This window comes from Bombina bombina, chromosome 6 (assembly GCF_027579735.1).
Source record: "Bombina bombina isolate aBomBom1 chromosome 6, aBomBom1.pri, whole genome shotgun sequence".
In the NCBI taxonomy this organism is placed as follows: domain Eukaryota; kingdom Metazoa; phylum Chordata; class Amphibia; order Anura; family Bombinatoridae; genus Bombina; species Bombina bombina.
The window spans coordinates 349,463,299-349,488,550 of NC_069504.1; the positions used below are offsets into that span (position 1 = coordinate 349,463,299).

General features: G+C 40.4%; 1 protein-coding gene across 2 annotated transcripts in view; it reads left to right on the forward strand.

Moving 5' to 3' along the window:
- The window catches only part of TCP11L2 (t-complex 11 like 2), a 113,333-nt gene that overhangs the window by 43,783 nt on the left and 44,298 nt on the right, over positions 1–25,252 (forward strand). For both annotated transcript variants that reach the window (XM_053717005.1, XM_053717006.1), the window contains 2 exons: positions 4,569–4,705; positions 10,981–11,162. In XM_053717005.1, coding sequence (XP_053572980.1) covers positions 4,569–4,705; positions 10,981–11,162 — 319 coding nt within the window. The remainder of the gene's footprint in view (positions 1–4,568; positions 4,706–10,980; positions 11,163–25,252) is intronic.

Consider the following 25,252-nt stretch of genomic DNA (forward strand, 5'->3'; position numbering starts at 1 on the left):
AAAAACAAAAATACACAGGTAAATACTTATGTACACACATATAAATACATATTTAGACGTGTATGTATCTGTTAAAGCCCTTTGTCTGTCTTTTTTTTTCTCTCATAGCTGAGACCTCATATCTTTGAGCCCTTATAACTTTTTTATGCAATATTTTTTTTTTTTTTTTTTTAAGAAATGTTATAGATAGTGTTATTTTAAGTGTAACTACTTTTTAATGCATTTTTTATGTGTTTTGCGAAACGGTTAACTAGAGCTCTGAGGACGCGATAATCATAATGTAAATCATGATTGTGCTCACACGTTCGCGTTTACTTTCAACTTCTACTCGTGCGTAACTGTTAGCGCGCCACTCGTAATCTGGCTCTGTGTGTTCAGATCCTATCTATAGAACTGATTGGTCTAAACTGGCTGTAATATATGTGAGTGTGAAGGTCATCTGAAGTCTCATGAAGTTATTAATAGAAGTTCTGTCATCAGCTTAGAAAAGGAGCTGCAGATTATTTGCTGCTTTATTTTTATCTTGTGTTGTGTCCATCTGTTGTTTTTATATTTTATACAGGGTGACTAGGCTCCATACTACAGTTTTTAGCAATGTTTGTCATGCAAAACAGATGTGGATATAAGCTAGGGGGTACTATTTAATTTCATTTTTAATTTGTTTTTATAAAATGTGCACCCCCTTATTATATCTGTGTCCTTACGAAATAGCACTTGCATCCACATTCCTGATCTACAACATTTGAAAATTTGCAGAGCTGGTAACAAATACTATATCTGGTTAAGGATTATACCCAGTTTCTTTCCTAAGACATGGAGAGTCCATGATGTCATTCCAATTACTAGTGGGATATTCAACTCCTGGCCAGTAGGAGAAGGCAAAGAGCATCCCAGCAAAGCTGTTAAGTGTAACTTCCCTTACCCATAATCCCCAGTCATTCGCTTTGCCTCTGTCAATGGAGGATGTGCGAAGTTGGTATCTGAAGATATGTAATCCTTTTATCAGTCTTTTTCCCTACAAGCAAGGATTGGGATCTAGCTGTCTCCATGTCAATCTCTTCAGTAGGAGTAGTGGTGGCTTTTAAGCAGTTAAAAGGCGGCGAGGTAGTCTTTGCTTTACTTTAATTTACATTTTGCTACCCCTTTGCAGAAAGCCAGAATTAGTTACCCATGACAGGGAGCGAAGTGCCTGTCACATTTAAATAGCAGCATCTGGATCTCAGGTAAGTGCCTTATCCTTCTAGGTATTGAAGGACAGCAACACTTAAGGGTTTTAATCCTCATTATGATCCAAATTAGGACATATATCCTTTATAAGAAGAATTCTTAGGACATACGTTTCCTTATAAATTAAGGATACTTTATTTGGAACAAATATAGTTTTGGTTTATATGTGAGACGTTATTTGGCTAGAGGGACTTATATCTTTATTGAGAGATAAAGGTCAGAAGGATAGTGTGTTTCATTACCGGAATACAGGACACATTGTTTTGTGTAATCTGACATGTTTTGGGAAGACTTATTTTTATTTAACTGTAAATTTGTGAGCAGTTTAATTTTCAGGCTCTTTCTAGTGGCGCCTGCACTCACGTGACGCCTGCACTTCCGGTATTCCGGAACGGAGTTTAATGAGCCTTCATTACGCTGAGGTGTATAGCATTGCAGGGCTCTGTCGGATGCTAAGTTTTATTATACTTTTCATCAACGGATCGGGTTTTTTTAGTGCAAGAAGGAGAAGATTCTTACAGAAAGGTCTCGTTTTCCTCTGTCTGTCTAGTGGGGTGTCAATTCCTGTCCGGTAGGAACTTCAGGCAATCTGAAAGGTTGCTTTGAAGGATTCTTTATTGTTCTCAAAAATTACAAATTTCTAATAAATTGTCAGTTTTTATTCTGTTCAATTTTCTTACTGTTGAATTCTGTAAAATGGATTCAGAGTTAGATCAATCTATGTCTGTTGATAAATGCTTACTATGTTTAGAGGCTCAAATTGTTTTGCCAATGCAGTTTTGTTCCTCATGTTTGTCCAAAACGTTAAAATTTAAAGAAAAATTACTCTCTTCTGAGCCAAATGTCTCTCAGGATAATGCTGTGCGTGATATACCTCAGCTTTCTCCTCAAACGCCCCAAGCCTTGATGGGTTCCGATACTGTTCCTTCTGTGTCCTCTCAACCTCCTAGGGGTGTTTATTTACCTTGGGATTTGGCCGCTCAGATTACCTCTGCAGTAACAGCTGCTTTGTCAACTTTCCCTTCTTCGGGTAAATGTAAGAGAAAATCTAAACATTTGACCGCTAGTAAGGTTTCTGACCCCTCTAAATCTGCGCTGGTTAACCTTTCTCAATTGTCTGATGAGGGAAATACTTCAGTAACTTCTGAATGTAAAATTTCAGACTCTGACTCCTTGGCGGTGAAATCTTCAGAATCTGAAGAGGTTAATTTTAGATTTAAGCTTGAACATCTTTGGTTACTTCTGAAGGAGGTTCTAGCTACTTTGGACGACTCTGAACCTTCGGTTGCTAATAAGTAAGTGAATCTTCGGGGGTTAGTGTTAGAATTTTTTTAAGGGTGTATTGGGTGGGTTTATTTTTTAGATTAAGGACTTTGGGCCGCAATAGAGCTAAATGCCCTTTTAAGGGCAATGCCCATACAAATGCCCTTTTCAGGGCAATGGGGAGCTTAGGTTTTTTTTAGTTAGTATTTTATTTGGGGGGGTTGGTTGTGTGGGTGGTGGGTTTTACTGTTGGGGGGGTGTTTGTATTTTTTTTTTTACAGGAAAAAGAGCTGATTTCTTTGGGGCAATTCCCAGCAAAAGGCTCTTTTAAGGGCTATTAGATTCGGTGTAATTAGTTCAAAGATCTGTAATTTGTTTTTTATTTTCTGTAATTTAGTGGTTTTTTTTTTGTGATTTAGCTAATTTATTTAATTGTATTTAATGTAGGGAATTTATTTAATTATAGTGTAGTGTTAGGTGTTATTGTAACTTAGCTTAGGTTTTATTTTACAGGTACATTTGTATTTATTTTAGCTAGGTAGTTAGTAAATAGTTATTAACTATTTAATAACTATTCTACCTAGTTAAAATAAATACAAACTTGCCTGTAAAATAAAATAAACCCTACGATAGATACAATATAACTATTAGTTATATTGTAGCTAGCTTAGGGTTTATTTTACAGGTAAGTATTTAGTTTTAATAGGAATAATTTAGTTAATGATAGTAATTTTATTTAGATTTATTTTAATTATATTTAAGTTAGGGGGTGTTAGGGTTAGGGTTAGACTTAGGTGTTAATAAATATAATGTAGGTTGCAGCGATGTTAGGGGCAGCAGATTAGGGGTTAATAAATATAATGTAGTTTGCGGCGATGTTAGGGGCGGCAGATTAGGGGTTAAAATATTTAACTAGTGTTTGCGAGGCGGGAGTGCGGCAGTTTAGGGGTTAATATATTTATTATAGTGGCGGCGATATACGGAGCGGCAGATCAGGGGTTAAATATTTTATTTTAGTGTTTGCGATGCAGGAGGGCCTCGGTTTAGGGGTTAATAAGTAGTTTATGGGTGTTAGTGTACTTTTTAGCACTTTAGTTATGAGTTTTATGCTACAGCGTTGTAGTGTAAAACTCATAACTACTGACTTTAGAATGCATTACGGATCTTGGAGGTAGAGGGTGTACCGCTCACTTTTTGGCCTCCCAGGACAGACTCGTAATACCGGCGCTATTGAAGTCCCATAGAAAAAAGGGTTGACGAGGTTTACGTAAGCCGGTTTGCGGTAAGGCCAAAAAAGTGTGCGGGGCCCCTAAACCTGCAAGACTCGTAATATCAGCGGTATAAAAAAGCAGCGGTAGGACCTGTTAACGCTGCTTTTTTTACCTTAACGCACAACTCGTAATCTAGCCGTTGATATTTTTGCTTCGGCTGAGGCTTCTTTTGGGAGAAAGAGTCTTCAAGCGGTGGTGCCTTCTGTTTTGGTCCTCCTGCCTTTTTTTTTTTTTTTTTTCTCCCTCCCTGTTCATTGCGTGTCCTCTAGCTTGGGTATTGTTTCCCACTAGTAATTGGAATGACGTCCTGGACTCTCCATGTCTTAGGAAAGAAAACAAAATGTATGCTTACCTGATAAATTTATTTATTTCCGGACATGGAGAGTTCACGACCCGCCCTCTTTTTTTTTTTTTTTTAATTATAATTCTGCAGGTTTTTTTTTGAGGAAACCTCAGGCACTTTTTTCACCCTTGTGTTTCTTCTTTTTCTATTTTCTTTCAGCTGAATGACTGGGGATAATGGGTAAGGGAATTTACACTTAGCAGCTTTGCTGGGGTGCTCTTTGCCTCCTCTTGCTGGCCAGGAGTTGAATATCCCACTAGTAATTGGAATGACGTTGTGGACTCTCCATGTCCGGAAAGAAAGAAATTTATCAGGTAATCATACATTTTGATTCTTCCCTTCTATCCTTGTGACTGGCGATTGTGGTTTTTTTTTTGTTTTTTGTTTTTTTAAAGACAATTCCTAAAATTTTAAACTTTTTAACATTTTCGTTAAGTCCTGTTTGTGCTCTTTGCCTTCTCCAGTGATGTATTTCATGTCTTGGACCTCATGAAGATGGATATGGTCAATTATACTATCCAAAACATCAGACCTCAGCTTCAGCGCCAGTTAGTGGAGTATGAAAGAGTAAAGTTTCAGGAAGTTCTTGACAAATCACCAGGTAAGTAAGTGTATTGGTGTTCTTGTTTATTCTTTTATTCTTTGTACTTTCGGAAAGTACAGAAAATCTACTATTTACATACTATCCTTTTGGCTTATACTTAAAGTTTGTTGGAGATGACATATCTTACATAACATGTAAGCCTGTTACCTGTAACTTTAAGATTTTTCCTACAGTTTTGTTTAAAGGGATAGTGCAGTTCATTGTGTGTAGTGCATAACTATGTCTATGTATTTCACCCTCACAATGGGACTAAACACATAGATAAAGCCCCACTCAGGAGCTGCAGATAACTGCTGGACCTGAGCAGGAAACAGCTTGAGAGTTAGTTAGCAGTGGTAGTCACACTACGCTGCCAGTTACTGGCTGTGGAGCTGCAGTGCTTGAAGCTCGAAAGTGGGACTTCAACTATGTGCTGAGGCTTTGGTGGTGGTTAAAAACCTAGAGTTCCACACTTAGTAGTTCAAAAAGTGCATACAAATTAGCGCATGTAATATTTGCCCTACAATATTTCTTTAAAACAGTATTGTTATATTCATATTTCTCTTGTAAGGTGTATCCAGTCCACGGATCATCCATTACTTGTGGGATATTCTCATTCCCAACAGGAAGTTGCAAGAGGACGCCCACAGCAGAGCTGTCTATATAGCTCCTCCCCTAACTGCCATATCCAGTCATTCTCTTGCAACTCTCAACAAACATGGAGGTAGTAAGAGAGAAGTTGTGAAATGTAGCTGTTATTTTGCTTCAATCAAAAGTTTATTATTTTTAAATGGTACCGGAGTTGTACTATTTTGTCCCAGGCAGAAAATAGAAGAAGAATCTGCCTGTGATTTCTATGATCTTAGCAGGTTGTAACTAAGATCCATTGCTGTTCTCACACATGACTGAAGAGAGAGATAACTTCAGCAGGGGAATGGCGTGCAGGTTATCCTGCTATGAGGTATGTGCAGTTAAGATTTTTCTAGAAGATGTGAATGCTAGAAAATGCTGCTGATGCCAAATTTATGTAAGGTAAGCCTGAATACAGTGATTTAATAACGACTGGTATCATGCTTACTTTCTGAGGTAATACTCTTTTATATTTACAATATAAAACGTTTGCTGGCATGTTTAAACTTTTTATATATACTTTGGTGATAAAACTTTATTGGGGCCTAGTTTTTTCCACATGGCTGGCTTAAATTTGCCTAGAAACAGTTTCCTGAGGCTTTCCACTGTGTTACTAGGCCCACAGCAAGGCTGTGGCAGTTTGGTGTAACTGTTAAAAAAACGTTTTTTTGATCCGTTTTTTGAACTAAGGGGTTAATCATCCATTTGCAAGTGGGTGCAATGCTCTGTTAGCTTATTATACACATTGTAAAAATTTCGTTTGATTTACTGCCTTTTTTCACTGTTTTTCAAATTCTGACAAAATTTGTTTCTCTTAAAGGCACAGTACCGTTTTTTTATATTTGCTTGTTAACTTGATTTAAAGTGTTTTCCAAGCTTGCTAGTCTGTACAAACATGTCTGACATAGAGGAAACTCCTTGTTCATTATGTTTAAAAGCCATGGTGGAACCCCCTCTTAGAATGTGTACCAAATGTACTGATTTCACTTAAGGCAATAAAGATCATATTCTGTCTTTAAAAAATGTATCACCAGAGGAATCTGACGAGGGGGAAGTTATGCCGACTAACTCTCCCCACGTCTCAGATCCTTTGACTTTCGCTCAAGGGACTAACGCTCAAATGGCGCCAAATACATCTAGGGCGCCCATAGCGTTTACTTTACAAGACATGGCGGCAGTCATGGATAATACACTGTCAGCGGTATTAGCCAGACTACCTGAATTTAGAGGAAAGCGAGATAGCTCTGGAGTTAGACGAAATACAGAGCATACTGACGCTTTAAGAGCTATGTCTGATACTGCCTCACAATATGCAGAAGCTGAAGAAGGAGAGCTTCTTTCTGTGGGTGATGTTTCTGACTCAGGGAAGATGATGCAACCTGATTCTGATATCTCTAAATTTAAATTTAAGCTTGAACACCTCCGCGTGTTACTCAGGGAGGTTTTAGCTGCTCTGAGTGACTGTGATACAATTGCAGTGCCAGAGAAATTGTGTAGACTGGATAAATACTATGCAGTACCGGTGTGCACTGATGTTTTTCCAATACCTAAAAGGTTTACAGAAATTATTACTAAGGAATGGGATAGACCTGGTGTGCCATTCTCTCCCCCTCCTATTTTTAGAAAAATGTTTACAATAGACGCCACCACACGGGACTTATGGCAGACAGTTCCTAAGGTGGAGGGAGCAGTTTCTACCTTAAGAAAATGTTTATTCAACAAGATTTTATCCTACAGCCCCTTGCATGCATTGCTCCTGTCACTGCTGCTGCGGCGTTCTGGTTTGAGTCTCTGGAAGAGGCTTTACAGGTAGCGACTCCATTGGATGACATACTTGACAAGCTAAGAGCACTTAAGCTAGCCAATTCTTTTGTTTCTGATGCCATTGTTCATTTGACTAAACTAACGGCTAAGAATTCTGGTTTTGCTATCCAGGCGCGCAGAGCGCTATGGCTTAAATCATGGTCAGCTGACGTTACTTCAAAGTCTAAGCTGCTTAACATTCCCTTCAAGGGGCAGACCCTATTCGGGCCTGGTTTGAAGGAGATTTTTGCTGATATCACTGGAGGAAAAGGTCATGCCCTTCCTCAGGATAGGTCCAAATCAAGGGCCAAACAGTCTAATTTTCGTGCCTTTCGAAACTTCAAGGCAAGTGCGGCATCAACTTCCTCTAATGCAAAACAAGAGGGAACTTTTGCTCAGTCCAAGACGGTTTGGAGACCTAACCAGACCTGGAACAAGGGTAAGCAGGCCAAAAAGCCTGCTGCTGCCTCTAAGACAGCATGAAGGAACGGCCCCCTATCCGGTAACGGATATAGTAGGGGGCAGACTTTCACTCTTCGCCCAGGCGTGGGCAAGAGATGTCCAGGATCCCTGGGCGCTGGAAATTATATCCCAGGGATATTTTCTGGACTTCAAGGCTTCCCCCCCAAAAGGGAGATTTCACCTTTCACAATTATCTGCAAACCAGATAAAGAGAGAGGCATTCTTACACTGTGTACAAGACCTCCTAGTTATGGGAGTGATCCATCCAGTTCCAAAGGAGGAACAGGGACAGGGATTTTACTCAAATCTGTTTGTAGTTCCCAAAAAAGAGGGAACCTTCAGACCAATTTTGGATCTAAAGATCTTAAACAAATTCCTCAGAGTTCCATCATTCAAGATGGAGACTATTCGTACCATCCTACCTATGATCCAGGAGGGTCAATACATGACTACAGTGGATTTAAAGGATGCTTATCTTCACATTCCGATACACAAAGATCATCATCGGTTTCTCAGGTTTGCCTTCCTAGACAGGCATTACCAGTTTGTAGCTCTTCCCTTTGGGTTAGCTACAGCCCCAAGAATTTTTACGAAGGTTCTGGGGTCGCTTCTGGCGGTCCAAAGGCCGCGGGGCATAGCAGTGGCCCCTTATTTAGACGACATCCTGATTCAGGCGTCAAACTTCCAAATTGCCAAGTCTCATACGGACATAGTGTTGGCATTTCTGAGGTCGCATGGGTGGAAGGTGAACGAGGAAAAGAGTTCTCTATCTCCTCTCACAAGGGTTTCCTTCCTAGGGACTCTGATAGATTCTGTAGAAATGAAAATTTACCTGACGGAGTCCAGGTTATCAAAACTTCTAAATTCCTGCCGTGTTCTTTATTCCATTCCTCGCCCTTCGGTGGCTCAGTGCATGGAAGTAATCGGCTTAATGGTAGCGGCAATGGACATAGTGCCGTTTGCACGTCTACATCTCAGACCGCTTCAACTCTGCATGCTCAGTCAGTGGAATGGGGATTACACAGATTTGTCCCCTCTACTAAATCTGGATCAAGAGACCAGGGATTCTCTTCTCTGGTGGCTATCTCGGGTCCATCTGTCCAAAGGTATGACCTTTCGCAGGCCATATTAGACAATTGTAACGACAGATGTCAGCCTTCTGGGTTGGGGTGCAGTCTGGAACTCCCTGAAGGCTCAGGGATCGTGGACTCAGGAGGAGTCACTCCTTCCAATAAACATTCTGGAACTAAGAGCGATATTCAATGCTCTTCAGGCTTGGCCTCAGCTAGCGACAATGAGGTTCATAAAATTTCAGTCGGACAACATCACGACTGTGGCTTACATCAACCATCAAGGGGGAACAAGGAATTCCCTAGCGATGTTAGAAGTCTCAAAGATAATTCGCTGGGCAGAGATTCACTCTTGCCACCTATCAGCTATCCATATCCCAGGTGTAGAGAACTGGGAGGCGGATTTTCTAAGTCGACAGACTTTTCATCCGGGGGAGTGGGAACTCCATCCGGAGGTGTTTGAACAATTGGTTCATCGTTGGGGCAAACCAGAACTGGATCTCATGGCGTCTCGCCAGAACGCCAAGCTTCCTTGTTACGGATCCAGGTCCAGGAACCCCAAGGCAACGCTGATAGATGCTCTAGCAGCGCTTTGGTCCTTCAACCTGGCTTATGTGTTTCCACCGTTTCCTCTGCTCCCTCGTCTGATTGCCAAGATCAAGCAGGAGAGAGCATCAGTGATCTTGATAGTGCCTGCGTGGCCACGCAGGACTTGGTATGCAGATCTAGTGGACATGTCATCTTTTCCACCATGGACTCTGCCGCTGAGACAGGACCTTCTACTTCAAAGTCCTTTGAACCATCCAAATCTAATTTCTCTGAGGCTGACTGCCTGGAGATTGAACACTTGATTTTATCAAAGCGTGGTTTCTCAGAGTCAGTCATTGATACCTTAATTCAGGCATGAAAGCCTGTCACCAGGAAAATCTATCATAAGATATGGCGTAAATATCTTTATTGGTGTGAATCCAAGGGCTACTCATGGAGTAAGGTTAGGATTCCCAGGATATTATCTTTTCTCCAAGAAGGATTGGAGAAAGGATTGTCAGCTAGTTCCTTAAAGGGACAGATTTCTGCGCTATCTATTCTTTTGCACAAGCGTCTGGCGGATGTCCCAGACGTTTAGGCATTTTGTCAGGCTTTAGTTAGAATCAAGCCTGTGTTTAAACCTGTTGCTCCACCTTGGAGCTTAAATTTGGTTCTTAAAGTTCTTCAGGGCGTTCCGTTTGAACCTCTTCATTCCATAGATATCAAACTTTTATCTTGGAAAGTTCTTTTTTTGGTAGCTATTTCCTCGGCTCGTAGAGTTTCCGAGTTATCTGCCTTACAATGTGATTCTCCTTATATGATCTTCCATGCAGATAAGGTAGTTCTGCGTACCAAACCTGGGTTTTTACCTAAGGTGGTATCTAATAAGAATATTACTCAAGAGATTGTTGTTCCATCCTTGTGTCCTAATCCTTCTTCAAAGAAGGAACGTCTATTACACAATCTGGACGTGGTTCGTGCTTTAAAGTTTTACTTACAAGCTACTAAAGATTTTCGTCAAACATCTGCTTTGTTTGTTGTCTACTCTGGACAAAGGAGAGGTCAAAAGGCTTCGGCAACCTCTCTTTCTTTTTGGCTAAGAAGCATAATCCGCTTAGCCTATGAGACTGCTGGCCAGCAGCCTCCATAAAGGATTACAGCTCATTCTACTAGAGCTGTGGCTTCCACATGGGCCTTTAAAAATGAGGCTTCTGTTGAACAGATTTGCAAGGCGGCGACTTGGTCTTCGCTTAATACTTTTTCAAAATTCTACAAATTTGATACTTTTGCTTCTTCTGAGGCTATTTTTGAGAGAAAGGTTTTACAGGCAGTGGTACCTTCCGTTTAATTACCTGCCTTGTCCCTCCCTTCATCCGTGTACTTTAGCTTTGGTATTGGTATCCCACAAGTAATGGATGATCCGTGGACTGGATACACCTTACAAGAGAAAACATAATTTATGCTTACCTGATAAATTTATTTCTCTTGTGGTGTATCCAGTCCACGGCCCGCCCTGTCATTTTAAGGCAGGTATTTTTTAATTTTAAACTACAGTCACCACTGCACCCTATGGTTTCTCCTTTCTCTGTTTGTTTTCGGTCGAATGACTGGATATGGCAGTTAGGGGAGGAGCTATATAGACAGCTCTGCTGTGGGTGTCCTCTTGCAACTTCCTGTTGGGAATGAGAATATCCCACAAGTAATGGATGATCCGTGGACTGGATACACCACAAGAGAAATAAATTTATCAGGTAAGCATAAATTATGTTTTTTGTAATACACACATTTCTTTACTTTCAGATGCCCTCTCTCAAACATCTGAGTGGATTAAAGAATCTCTTGACAATGCCTTAGAAGCGAGATCTCATGAAAATTCCACCTGTGCAAATGGTGCATCAATGGACAATCTGAGTCCTACATCGGTGCTAAATAATGGTTTTCTGAAGCTTCTTCAAATGGATTATCAAAAAGTTTTGCCAGAGGTAAATTCACAGCATACATAATTAAGGAGAATGTCTTTTGCTTTTTTGAATATTTTTAAATGGGTTATAAAGCTTGTAACTTTTTGTAAATTATTTATTAAAGTCATCCTGCTGTAAAAGTTTATTTCAGGAACAAATCAGGCTTGAGACGCCAAAATCTGGAGTTTAAAATGTACATGTTTTTATTGGTAAAGTTGTGTTTAAACTAAACGAAGGTATACATCTTTTTCTGATATTCTTTTCTTCTACTAGATACGACGAGTCCACGGATTCATCCTTACTTGTGGGATATTATCCTCCTGCTAACAGGAAGTGGCAAAGAGCACCACAGCAGAGCTATCTATATAGCTCCTCCCTTCTCTCCACCCCCAGTCATTCTCTTTAGTAATAGGAAGAGGTAAAGTGAAAGAGGTGATAAAATGATAGTTTTTATTTTCTTCAAGCAAGACTTTTTTATTTTAAATGGTACCGGTGAGTGCTATTTTTCCTCAGGCAGCAGATGGAAGAAGATTTCTGCCTGGAGGTTGATGATCTTAGCAGTTGTCACTAAGATCCAGAGGAGTTCCCACAGAATGGCTGAGGAGTACTTGAGAAGTACTCCTCAGCCAGTGTGGGGAACGTTTTTCATGCTACAAGCATTGAGGTATGTTCAGTAATTTTTTTCTGGAGAGACTGTGGTATTTCAGAACTGGCTGACATAGTTCCCATGAGGGAAGAGGTAAGCAGTAATCCTACATGTATGAAATTGGTATTACTGGGACCTGTATGTTATGGGCTAAAAATACAAGCATGTTTGACACTGGTAACATAACGTTTTGAGAGGAAACAGTTTTATGTTTAAGGGCAATATGACTTTTTTATGAGGAAACGTTTTTTATTGTTGATGGCACTGGAGGGTTTCACATGGCTTATAGTGTTATTGGAGAATACAGAAAACCCCACATGGCTAGTTCCTATACCGCTTTACAGCGGTTTTTACTAGGCAGAGATACATCGTATTGGATGGGCGGGGCCTAATTTCGCGCCTCAGTTGCGAAGTTGATTTTCAGATGCAGGCAGCAAGCTCCAGCTCTGGTGGGCCTAAGCTGAAGACATAGCCTAACAAAGTGATAGTGAGGTTTCTCAGACCACTGAGGGCAGGTAGGCGCCACAGCAAAGCTGTGGCGAGGTGCAGGGGTTGCTTTTCTATTTCTTTCATGTAATTAGCAAGAGTCCATGAGCTAGTGACGTATGGGATATACATTCCTACCAGGAGGGGCAAAGTTTCCCAAACCTTAAAATGCCTATAAATACACCCCTCACCACACCCACAAATCAGTTTTACAAACTTTGCCTCCAAGGGAGGTGGTGAAGTAAGTTTGTGCTAGATTCTACGTTGATATGCGCTCCGCAGCAAGTTGGAGCCCGGTTTTCCTCTCAGTGTGCAGTGAATGTCAGAGGGATGTGAGGAGAGTATTGCCTATTGAATGCAGTGATCTCCTTCTACGGGGTCTATTTCATAAGGTTCTCTGTTATCGGTCGTAGAGATTCATCTCTTACCTCCCTTTTCAGATCGACGATATACTCTTATATTTACCATTTCCTCTACTGATTCTCGTTTCAGTACTGGTTTGGCTTTCTACAAACATGTAGATGAGTGTCCTGGGGTAAGTAAGTCTTATTTTCTGTGACACTCTAAGCTATGGTTGGGCACTTTATTTATAAAGTTCTAAATATATGTATTCAAACATTTATTTGCCTTGACTCAGAATGTTCAACTTTCCTTATTTCCAGACAGTCAGTTTCATATTTGGGATTATGCTTTAATTATCATATTTTTTCTTACCTCAAAAATTTGACTTTTTTCCCTGTGGGCTGTTAGGCTCGCGGGGGCTGAAAATGCTTCATTTTATTGCGTCATTCTTGGCGCGGACTTTTTTGGCGCAAAAATTCTTTTCCGTTTCCGGCGTCATACGTGTCGCCGGAAGTTGCGTCATTTTTGACGTTATTTTGCGCCAAAAATGTCGGCGTTCCGGATGTGGCGTCATTTTTGGCGCCAAAAGCATTTAGGCGCCAAATAATGTGGGCGTCTTATTTGGCGCCAAAAAATATGGGCGTCGCTTTTGTCTCCACATTATTTCAGTCTCATTTTTCATTTGCTTCTGGTTGCTAGAAGCTTGATGTTTGGCATTTTTTTCCCATTCCTGAAACTGTCTTATAAGGAATTTGATCTATTTTGCTTTATATGTTGTTTTTTCTCTTACATATTGCAAGATGTCTCACGTTGCATCTGAGCCAGAAGATACTACAGGAAAACCTCTGCCTGCTGGATCTACCAAAGCTAAGTGTATCTGCTGTAAACTTTTGGTAGCTATTCCTCCAGCTGTTGTTTGTATTAAATGTCATGACAAACTTGTTAATGCAGATAATATTTCCTTTAGTGATGTACCATTGCCTGTTGCAGTTCCCTCAACATCTAAGGTGCAGAATGTTCCTGATAACATAAGAGATTTTGTTTCTGAATCCATAAAGAAGGCTTTGTCTGTTATTTCTCCTTCTAGTAAACGTAAAAAGTCTTTTAAATCTTCTCTCTCTACAGATGAATTTTTAAATGAACACCATCATTCTGATTCTTTGGACTCTTCTGGTTCAGAGGATTCTGTCTCAGAGATTGATGCTGATAAATCTTCATATTTATTTAAGATGGAATTTATTCGCTCTTTGCTTAAAGAAGTACTAATTGCTTTAGAAATAGAGGATTCTAGTCCTCTTGATACTAATTCTATACGTTTGGATAAGGTTTTTAAAGCTCCTGCGGTTATTCCAGAAGTCTTTCCTGTTCCTAATGCTATTTCTGCAGTAATTGCTAAGGAATGGGATAGATTGGGTAATTCATTTACTCCTTCTAAACGTTTTAAGCAATTATATCCTGTTCCTCCTGACAGGTTAGAATTTTGGGACAAAATCCCTAAAGTTGATGGGGCTATTTCTACCCTTGCTAAACGTACTACCATTCCTACATCAGATGGTACCTCGTTTAAGGACCCTTTAGATAGAAAAATTGAATCTTTTCTAAGAAAAGCTTATCTATGTTCAGGTAATCTTCTTAGACCTGCTATATCATTGGCTGATGTTGCTGCAGCTTCAACTTTTTGGTTGGAAACTCTAGCGCAACAAGTAACAAATCGTGATTCTCATGATATTATTATTCTTCTCCAGCATGCTAATAATTTCATCTGTGATGCCATTTTTGATATTATTAGAGTTGATGTTAGATTTATGTCTCTGGCTATCTTAGCCAGAAGAGCTTTATGGCTTAAGACTTGGAATGCTGATATGGCTTCTAAATCAACTCTACTTTCCATTTCTTTCCAGGGAAACAAATTATTTGGTTCTCAGTTGGATTTTATTATTTCAACTGTTACTGGTGGGAAAGGAACTTTTTTACCACAGGATAAAAAGTCTAAAGGTAAAAACAGGGCTAACAATCGTTTTCGTTCCTTTCGTTTCAACAAAGAACAAAAGCCTGATCCTTCGTCCTCAGGAGCAGTTTCAGTTTGGAAACCATCTCCAGTCTGGAATAAATCCAAGCCTGCTAGAAAGGCAAAGCCTGCTTCTAAGTTCACATGAAGGTACGGCCCTCATTCCAGTTCAGCTGGTAGGGGGCAGGTTACGTTTTTTCAAAGAAATTTGTATCAATTCTGTTCACAATCTTTGGATTCAGAACATTGTTTCAGAAGGGTACAGAATTGGTTTCAAGATGAGACCTCCTGCAAAGAGATTTTTTCTTTCCCATGTCCCAGTAAATCCAGTGAAAGCTCAAGCATTTCTGAATTGTGTTTCAGATCTAGAGTTGGCTGGAGTAATTATGCCAGTTCCAGTTCCGGAACAGGGGATGGGGTTTTATTCAAATCTCTTCATTGTACCAAAGAAGGAGAATTCCTTCAGACCAGTTCTGGATCTAAAATTATTGAATCGTTATGTAAGGATACCAACGTTCAAGATGGTAACTGTAAGGACTATATTGCCTTTTGTTCAGCAAGGGAATTATATGTCCACAATAGATTTACAGGATGCATATCTGCATATTCCGATTCATCCAGATCATTATCAGTTCCTGAGATTCTCTTTTCTAGACAAGCATTACCAATTTGTGGCTCTACCGTTTGGCCTTGCTACAGCTCCAAGAATTTTCACAAAGATTCTCGGTGCCCTTCTGTCTGTAATCAGAGAACAGGGTATTGTGGTATTTCCTTATTTGGACGATATCTTGGTACTTGCTCCGTCTTTACATTTAACAGAGTCTCATACGAATCGACTTGTGTTGTTTCTTCAAGATCATGGTTGGAGGATCAATTTACCAAAAAGTTCTTTGATTCCTCAAACAAGGGTAACCTTTCTGGGTTTCCAGATAGATTCAGTGTCCATGACTTTGTCTTTAACAGACAAGAGACGTCTAAAATTGATTACAGCCTGTCGAAACCTTCAGTCTCAATCATTCCCTTCGGTAGCCTTATGCATGGAAATTCTAGGTCTTATGACTGCTGCATCGGACGCGATCCCCTTTGCTCGTTTTCACATGCGACCTCTTCAGCTCTGTATGCTGAACCAATGGTGCAGGGATTACACGAAGATATATCAATTAATATCTTTAAAACCGATTGTTCGGCACTCTCTAACGTGGTGGACAGATCACCATCGTTTAATTCAGGGGGCTTCTTTTGTTCTTCCGACCTGGACTGTAATTTCAACAGATGCAAGTCTCACAGGTTGGGGAGCTGTGTGGGGATCTCTGACGGCACAAGGAGTTTGGGAATCTCAGGAGGTGAGATTACCGATCAATATCTTGGAACTCCGTGCAGTTTTCAGAGCTCTTCAGTTTTGGCCTCTTCTGAAGAGAGAATCGTTCATTTGTTTTCAGACAGACAATGTCACAACTGTGGCATACATCAATCATCAAGGAGGGACTCACAGTCCTCTGGCTATGAAAGAAGTATCTCGAATTTTGGTTTGGGCGGAATCCAGCTCCTGTCTAATCTCTGCGGTTCATATCCCAGGTGTAGACAATTGGGAAGCGGATTATCTCAGTCGCCAAACGTTGCATCCGGGCGAATGGTGTCTTCACCCAGAGGTATTTCTTCAGATTGTTCAAATGTGGGGGCTCCCAGAGATAGATCTGATGGCCTCTCATCTAAACAAGAAACTTCCCAGGTATCTGTCCAGATCCCGGGATCCTCAGGCGGAGGCAGTGGATGCATTATCACTTCCTTGGAAGTATCATCCTGCCTATATCTTTCCGCCTCTAGTTCTTCTTCCAAGAGTAATCTCCAAGATTCTGAGGGAATGCTCGTTTGTTCTGCTAATAGCTCCGGCATGGCCTCACAGGTTTTGGTATGCGGATCTTGTCCGGATGGCATCTTGCCAACCATGGACTCTTCCGTTAAGACCAGACCTTCTGTCTCAAGGTCCTTTTTTCCATCCGGATCTGAAATCCTTAAATTTAAAGGTATGGAGATTGAACGCTTGATTCTTGGTCATAGAGGTTTCTCTGACTCCGTGATTAATACTATGTTACAGGCTCGTAAATCTGTATCTCGAGAGATATATTATAGAGTCTGGAAGACTTATATTTCTTGGTGTCTTTCTCATCATTTTTCTTGGCATTCTTTTAGAATACCGAGAATTTTACAGTTTCTTCAGGATGGTTTAGATAAGGGTTTGTCCGCGAGTTCTTTGAAAGGACAAATCTCCGCTCTTTCTGTTCTTTTTCACAGAAAGATTGCTATTCTTCCTGATATTCATTGTTTTGTTCAAGCTTTGGTTCGTATAAAACCTGTCATTAAGTCAATTTCTCCTCCATGGAGTTTGAATTTGGTTTTGGGAGCTCTTCAAGCTCCTCCGTTTGAACCTATGCATTCATTGGACATTAAATTACTTTCTTGGAAAGTTTTGTTCCTTTTGGCCATCTCTTCTGCTAGAAGAGTTTCTGAATTATCTGCTCTTTCGTGTGAGTCTCCTTTTCTGATTTTTCATCAGGATAAGGCGGTGTTGCGAACTTCTTTTGAATTTTTACCTAAAGTTGTGAATTCCAACAACATTAGTAGAGAAATTGTGGTTCCTTCATTATGTCCTAATCCTAAGAATTCTAAGGAGAAATCATTGCATTCTTTGGATGTTGTTAGAGCTTTGAAATATTATGTTGAAGCTACGAAATCTTTTCGTAAGACTTCTAGTCTATTTGTTATCTTTTCCGGTTCTAGGAAAGGCCAGAAAGCTTCTGCCATTTCTTTGGCATCTTGGTTGAAATCTTTAATTCATCTTGCCTATGTTGAGTCGGGTAAAATTCCGCCTCAAAGAATTACAGCTCATTCTACTAGGTCAGTTTCTACTTCCTGGGCGTTTAGGAATGAAGCTTCGGTTGACCAGATCTGCAAAGCAGCAACTTGGTCCTCTTTGCATACTTTTACTAAATTCTACCATTTTGATGTATTTTCTTCTTCTGAAGCAGTTTTTGGTAGAAAAGTTCTTCAGGCAGCGGTTTCAGTTTGAATCTTCTGCTTATGTTTTTTGTTAAACTTTATTTTGGGTGTGGATTATTTTCAGCAGGAATTGGCTGTCTTTATTTTATCCCTCCCTCTCTAGTGACTCTTGTGTGGAAAGATCCACATCTTGGGTAGTCATTATCCCATACGTCACTAGCTCATGGACTCTTGTTAATTACATGAAAGAAAACATAATTTATGTAAGAACTTACCTGATAAATTCATTTCTTTCATATTAACAAGAGTCCATGAGGCCCACCCTTTTTTGTGGTGGTTATGATTTTTTTGTATAAAGCACAATTATTCCAATTCCTTATTTTATATGCTTCGCACTTTTTTTCTTATCACCCCACTTCTTGGCTATTCGTTAAACTGATTTGTGGGTGTGGTGAGGGGTGTATTTATAGGCATTTTAAGGTTTGGGAAACTTTGCCCCTCCTGGTAGGAATGTATATCCCATACGTCACTAGCTCATGGACTCTTGTTAATATGAAAGAAATGAATTTATCAGGTAAGTTCTTACATAAATTATGTTTTTTGATAACGTTTTTATTTTAATAGAGGGTTAATTGTCCCTTCCTTGTGGTGCAATCTTAAGGTACATGATAAAACACATATATGCTAATATTGTGAGAGTTATAACATTTTAATGCAGTTTTGGGAAAAATTGTATGCTTTTTTTCTCTTAAAGGCGCAGTACCGTTTTTTTAGATTGTTGTTTTTTTTCACTAAATAAAGTGTTTTCAAGACTTTTTATGGTTATTACTAGCCTGTTCAACATGTCTGACATTGAAGAAAGTCAATGCTCTATGTGTTTAGAAGCCATTGTGAAACCCCCACTTACATTGTGTCCCTCTTGTACTGAAAGGGCCTTACATTGCAAATAACATTTTAAGTGATAAAAGTATGTCTAAGGATGATTCTCAGTCTGAAGAGAATCAGGTTATGCCATCCAATTCTTCCCAAGTGTCACAACCTTTAACACCCACTCAAGCGACGCCAAGTACATCTAGTGCGTCTAATTATTTTACCCTGCAAGATATGGCTGCGGTTATGTCTACTACCCTTTCAGAGGTATTATCTAAACTGCTAGGTTTACAAGGTAAGCGCAGTAGGTCAGGTATTAGAGTAAATGCTGAGCCCTCTGATGCTTTATTGGCCATCTCCGATGTACCCTCAGTGTTCTGAGTTGGGCGTAGCGGTATTGCTGTCTGAGGGAGAGCTTTCAGACTCAGGAAATGTGTTCCCTCAAACAGACTTGGACGTGACGGCCTTTAAATTTAAGCTTGAACACCTCCGCCTGTTACTCCGGGAGGTTTTAGCGACTCTGGATAATTGTGACCCTATTGTAATACCACCAGAGAAATTGTGTAAAATGGATAAATATCTAGAGGTCCCTACTTACACTAATGTTTTTCCAGTCCCTAAAAGGATTTCGGACATTGTTACTAAGGAATGGGACAGACCAGGCATTCCGTTCTCTCCCCCTCCTACGTTTAAGAAAATGTAGAGAAAAGGTGGAGGGAGCTATTTCTACCCTGGCTAAGCGTACAACTATACCTATTGAGGACAGTTGTGCCTTCAAAGATCCTATGGATAAAAAAATTAGAGGGTCTTTTAAAGAAATTGTTTATTCATCAGGGTTTTCTTCTACAACCTATAGCGTGCATCGTTCCCGTTACTACTGCAGCAGCTTTTTGGTTTGAGGCGCTAGAGGAGTCTCTTATGGTTGAGACCCCATTAGATGATATTTTGGATAGAATTAAGGCTCTCAAGCTAGCTAATTCTTTTATTACCGATGCCGCTTTTCAAATGGCTAAATTAGCGGCTAAAAATGCAGGCTTTGCCATTTTAGCACGTAGAGCGTTATGGCTTAAGTCTTGGTCTGCTGATGTGTCATCAAAATCTAAACTTTTAGCTATTCTTTTTAAAGGTAAGACCCTATTTGGGCCTGAACTAAAGGAAATAATTTCCGACATTACTGGAGGTAAAGGTCATGCCCTTCCTCAGGACAAGACTGTTAAAATGAGAGCTAAACAAAATAATTTTTGTTCCTTTCGAAACTTTAAAGGTGGACCCTCTGCTTCCTCCTCCGTCACAAAGCAGGAGGGGAATTTTGCACAATCCAAGTCAGTCTGGAGCCCTTATCAGACTTCGAATAAAGGTAAACAGACCAAGAAGCCTGCAGCTGCTACCAAGACAGCATGAAGGGGTAGCCCCTGATCCGGGACCGGATCTAGTAGGGGGCAGACTTTCTCTCTTCGCTCAGGCTTGGGCAAGGGACGTTCAGGATCCCTGGGCATTAGAAATAGTGGCCCAGGGGTATCGACTAGAATTAAAGGATTTTCTCCCAAGAGGGAGATTTCATCTTTCACGTTTGTCTGTAGACCAGACAAAAAGAGAGGTGTTCTTACGCTGTGTAGAAGACCTCTATACCATGGGTGTAATCTGTCCAGTTCCAAAACTAGAACAGGGGCAGGGGTTTTACTCAAATCTGTTCGTGTTTCCCAAAAAAGAGGGAACCTTCAGACCGATTTTAGACTTCAAATGTCTAAACAAATTTCTCAGAGTCCCATCGTTCAAGATGGAGACCATACGAACAATTTTACCGATGATCCAGGAGGGTCAATATATGACCACCGTGGACTTGAAGGATGCGTATCTTCACATTCCTATCCACAAAGATCATCACCAGTTTCTCAGGTTCGCCTTCCAGTTTGTGGCCCTCCCTTTCGGGTTGGCCACAGCTCCCAGAATCTTCACAAAGGTGCTAGGGTCCCTTCTGGCGGTTCTAAGGCCGCGGGGCATAACAGTGGTGCCCTATCTGGACGATATTTTGATTCAGGCGTCAACTTACCATTTAGCCAAATCTCACACGGACATCTTGTTGGCTTTTCTAAGAACTCACGGTTGGAAGGTGAATATAGAAAAGAGTTCACTAGTTCCACTGACAAGAGTTCCTTTCCTGGGAACTCTGATAGACTCGGTAGACATGAAAATATTCCTGACGGAGGTCAGAAAGTTAAAGATTCTAAATACTTGCCGAGCACTTCAGTCCATTCCTCGGCCGTCAGTGGCTCAGTGTATGGACGTCATTGGATTAATGGTAGCGGCAATGGACATCGTTCCGTTTGCACGCTTTCATCTCAGGCCACTGCAGCTGTGCATGCTCAGATAGTGGAATGGGGATTATGCCAATTTATCTCCTCGGATAAATCTGGATCAAGAGACCAGAGACTCTCTTCTTTGGTGGTTGTCACAGGATCATCTGTCCCAGGGTCTGTGCTTCTGCAGACCAACATGGATTATAGTGACGACAGACGCCAGCCTCTTGGGCTGGGGTGCAGTCTGGAATTCCCTGAAGGCTCAGGGTGTTTGGACTCAGGAGGAGTCTCTTCTTCCAATCAATATTCTGGAATTGAGAGCAATATTCAATGCACTTCAGGCGTGGCCTCAGTTGGCCTTGACCAAGTTCATACGATTCCAGTCAGACAATATCACGACTGTAGCATATATCAATCATCAAGGGGGAACAAGGAGTTCTCTAGCGATGATAGAGGTTTCCAAAATAATTTGATGGGCAGAGACTCACTCTTGCCATCTATCAGCAATCTATATCCCAGGAGTAGAGAACTGGGAAGCGGATTTTCTAAGTCGTCAGACTTTTCATCCGGGGGAGTGGGAGCTCCATCCAGAGGTGTTTGCGACATTGATCCGCCAATGGGGCACACCGGAATTGGATCTGATGGCATCTCGTCAGAATGCCAAACTTCCTTTTTACGGGTCCAGATCAAGGGATCCCAAAGCTGTACTGATAGATGCTCTAGCAGTACCTTGGTCGTTCAACCTGGCTTATGTGTTTCCTCCATTTCCTCTCCTACCTTGTCTGATTGCAAGAATCAAGCAGGAGAGGGCTTCAGTAACGCAGGACTTGGTATGCAGATCTAGTGGACATGTCCTCTCTGCCACCGTGGAAACTGCCTCTGAGAAAGGACCTTCTCATCCAAGGTCTGTTCCAACATCCAAATCTAAATTCTCTGTAGCTGACTTCTCTGAGTCGGTCATTGATACTTTGATTCAGGCTTGAAAGCCTGTCACTAGGAAAATTTACCATAAGATATGGCGTAAATATCTTTATTGGTGCGAATTCAAGGGCTACTCATGGAGTAGGGTTCGGATTCCTAGGATTTTGTCTTTTCTCCAAGAAGGATTGGAGAAGGGATTATCAGCTAGTTCCTTAAAGGGACAAATTTCTGCTTTGTCAATTTTACTACACAAGCGTCTGGCGGATGTCCCAGACGTTCAGTCCTTTTGTCAGGCTTTAGTCAGAATCAAGCCTGTGTTTAAACCTGTTGCTCCGCCATGGAGTTTGAATTTAGTTCTCAATATTCTTCAAGGGGTTCCGTTTGAACCCATGCTTTCCATAGATATTAAGCTTTTATCTTGGAAAGTTTTGTTTTTAGTTGCTATCTCTTCTGCTCGAAGAGTTTCTGAGCTTTCTGCGTTACAATGTGACTCGCCTAATCTTATATTCCATTCTGATAAGGTGGTTTTGCGTATTAAACCTGGATTCCTTCCTAAGGTTGTTTCAAATAAGAATATTAATCAGGAAATTGTTGTTCCTTCTTTGTGTCCTAATCCTTCTTCTAATAAGGAGCGTTTGTTACATAACTTGGACGTGGTTCATGCCTTGAAGTTTTACTTACATGCGACCAAGGATTTCCGTCAAACATCTTCCCTATTTGTTGCTTATTCTGGGAAGCGTAGGGGTCAAAAAGCTACAGCTACCTCTCTTTCTTTCTTTTTGGCTAAAAAGCATCATCCGCCTGGCATATGAGACTGCTGGACAGCAGCCTCCTGAAAAGATTACGGCTCATTCTACTAGAGCGGTGGCTTCCACATGGGCTTTTTAAAACGATTCTTCTGTTGAACAGATTTGTAAGGCTGCGACTTGATCCTCCCTTCATACTTTTTCCAAATTTTCCAAATTTGATACTTTTGCTTCTTCTGAGGCTATTTTTGGGAGAAAAGTTCTTCAAGCAGTGGTGCCTTCCGTTTAGGTATCTGTCTTGTCCCTCCCGTTCATCCATGTCCTGTTGCTTTGGTATTGTATCCCACAAGTAAGGATGAATCCGTGGACTCGTCGTATCTAGTAGAAGAAAAGGAAATTTATGCTTACCTGATAAATTGATTTCTTCTACGATACGAGTCCACGGCCCGCCCTGTCATATTAGACAGATTATATTTTTGTTTTCAAAACTTCAGTCACCTCTGCACCTTTTGGCTTTTCTTTTCTCTTCCTATACCTTCGGTCGAATGACTGGGGGCGGAGAGAAGGGAGGAGCTATATGTACAGCTCTGCGGTGGTGCTCTTTGCCACTTCCTGTTAGCAGGAGGATAATCTCCCACAAGTAAGGATGAATCCGTGGACTCGTCGTATCGTAGAAGAAATCAATTTATCAGGTAAGCATAAATTTCCTTTTTTTTTTTTTTTGAGTGCTGCCGATACTTAATTATTTTCTTAAGTAGCATATATATGTATGGTTTCTATTTGTATTACATCTTTATGTCACATTTAATAGCAAAAATTAATTACAAAAGAACTAAAATACTTCATAGAAATCAAGCACACAGACACACACAGTTAAATATATCACAAGATTTACAAACTGCAAGAAAGTCTTCTTATAACCAAACAGGTAATAGCCTCAAATTATGTTAGAAAAGGTTTAAACAGTTAAGCAGTGTGCAAATAGACCAATATGGCAGCTGTATATCTCATAGGAGAAAACCCCCAGAATACTGTGATCTATTAAAAAAAAAAAAAAATTAATTATCCAAACTATTGGTCTATATTAAATAGTTTTACAAAACCATTGTGAATAAATTGGTAATCATAAGTGGTAGAAACCTCCATATTAAACATGCAGAGATGTATAAAAAGTCCAATAAAGGATCAAATAGTGGGTGCTGCTTCCTCTTCAATCAAACGTCTCCCTTGCAGGGATGTCATCTATAAGGCAAAAAAGGAAAGAGGGCGCTCCAATGGTGAAATACATTTCTACATGAAAAACGGCTGGGATAGTTACACAAGGGCTGTTCAGCGTCCCACCAGGCTGCAAGAGAAGTGAGACAAACGCTTCCACCCCCAAATCACTCTCGGTACTGGATTGATACAAAGGTGTTTATTAAAACACTAAAATACACAAGTTCACAGTTTGCAACGCGTTTCTCACAGGTGATCACATTGTGAATTGTGAACTAGCCCTTGTGTAGAGATCTCTTATTTGTTGATTGTCACCTCTGGACTGGTGGACATCAGAGCTTACTTCTGACCGACGACGAAAGCTAAAGTTGCCTCTGGAGTCCTGAGTGTGAGCCAGCTGGACAGCTTAGCTGGTTCAGCTTGCCTTTTTGCACGATCGAGTGCATACATGTTTGGGAGTATATATTTTCTCGCATTTGGCCAGTTTTCATGTGGAAACGTATTTCACCATTGGAGCGCCCTCTTTCCTTTTTTGCAATATGACAGCTGTGCCTGACTGAAAAGCAGTATATATTAGTGTAACATTTCTGCGGTGTTTGTGTTTAGCTGTAATTTTCCTCTTACTAATTTACAGTACCCACACATATTATATACCGTTTTTCCTGCCATTAAATGGACGTTCTAAAGATACCATTATTTTCATAATATCTTATAATTTACTATAAAAATTTTTATAAAATATGAGGAAAAATGGAAAAAAAACCACACTTTCTCTTGTAAGGTGTATCCAGTCCACGGATCATCCATTACCTGTGGGATATTCTCATTCCCAACAGGAATTTGCAAGAGGACACCCACAGCAGAGCTGTAATATAGCTCCTCCCCTAACTGTCATAGCCAGTCATTCTCTTGCAACTCTCAACAAGCTAGGACGTTGTAGGAGAGAGTGGTTAAATATAGCTAGTTTATTTTCTTCAATCAAAAGTTTGTTATTTTTAAATAGTACCGGAGTTGTGCTATTTTATCTCAAGCAGTAAATAGAAGAAGAATCTGCCTGAGGTTTCTATGATCTTAGCAGGTTGTAACTAAGATCCATTGCTATTCTCACATATGTCTGAGGGGATTACACAGATGAGGTAACTTCAGCGAGAGAATGGCGTGCAGTTTATTCTGCTATCAGGTATGTGCAGTTATATTTTTTTCTAGAGATGGAAAACACTAGAAAATGCTGCTGATACCGGATTAATGTAAGTTAAGCCTGAATACACTGATTTAATAACGACTGGTATCATGCTTACTCCCAGGGGTAATACCCTTATGATATTTACAATATAAAACGTTTGCTGGCATGTTTAATCGTTTTTATATATGCTTTGGTGATAAAACTTTATTGGGGCCTAGTTTTTTCCACATGGCTGGCTTAAATTTTGACTAGAAACAATTTCCACTGTTGTAGTATAAAAGTTACAGTTGGTGCAGTTAAAATTACAAACTGTGACATCCAGCTTCCCTCAAAGGCCCTCTGAATGCTATAGGACATCTCTAAAGGGCCCAAAGGCTTTCCAAAGTCGTTTATTGGGGAA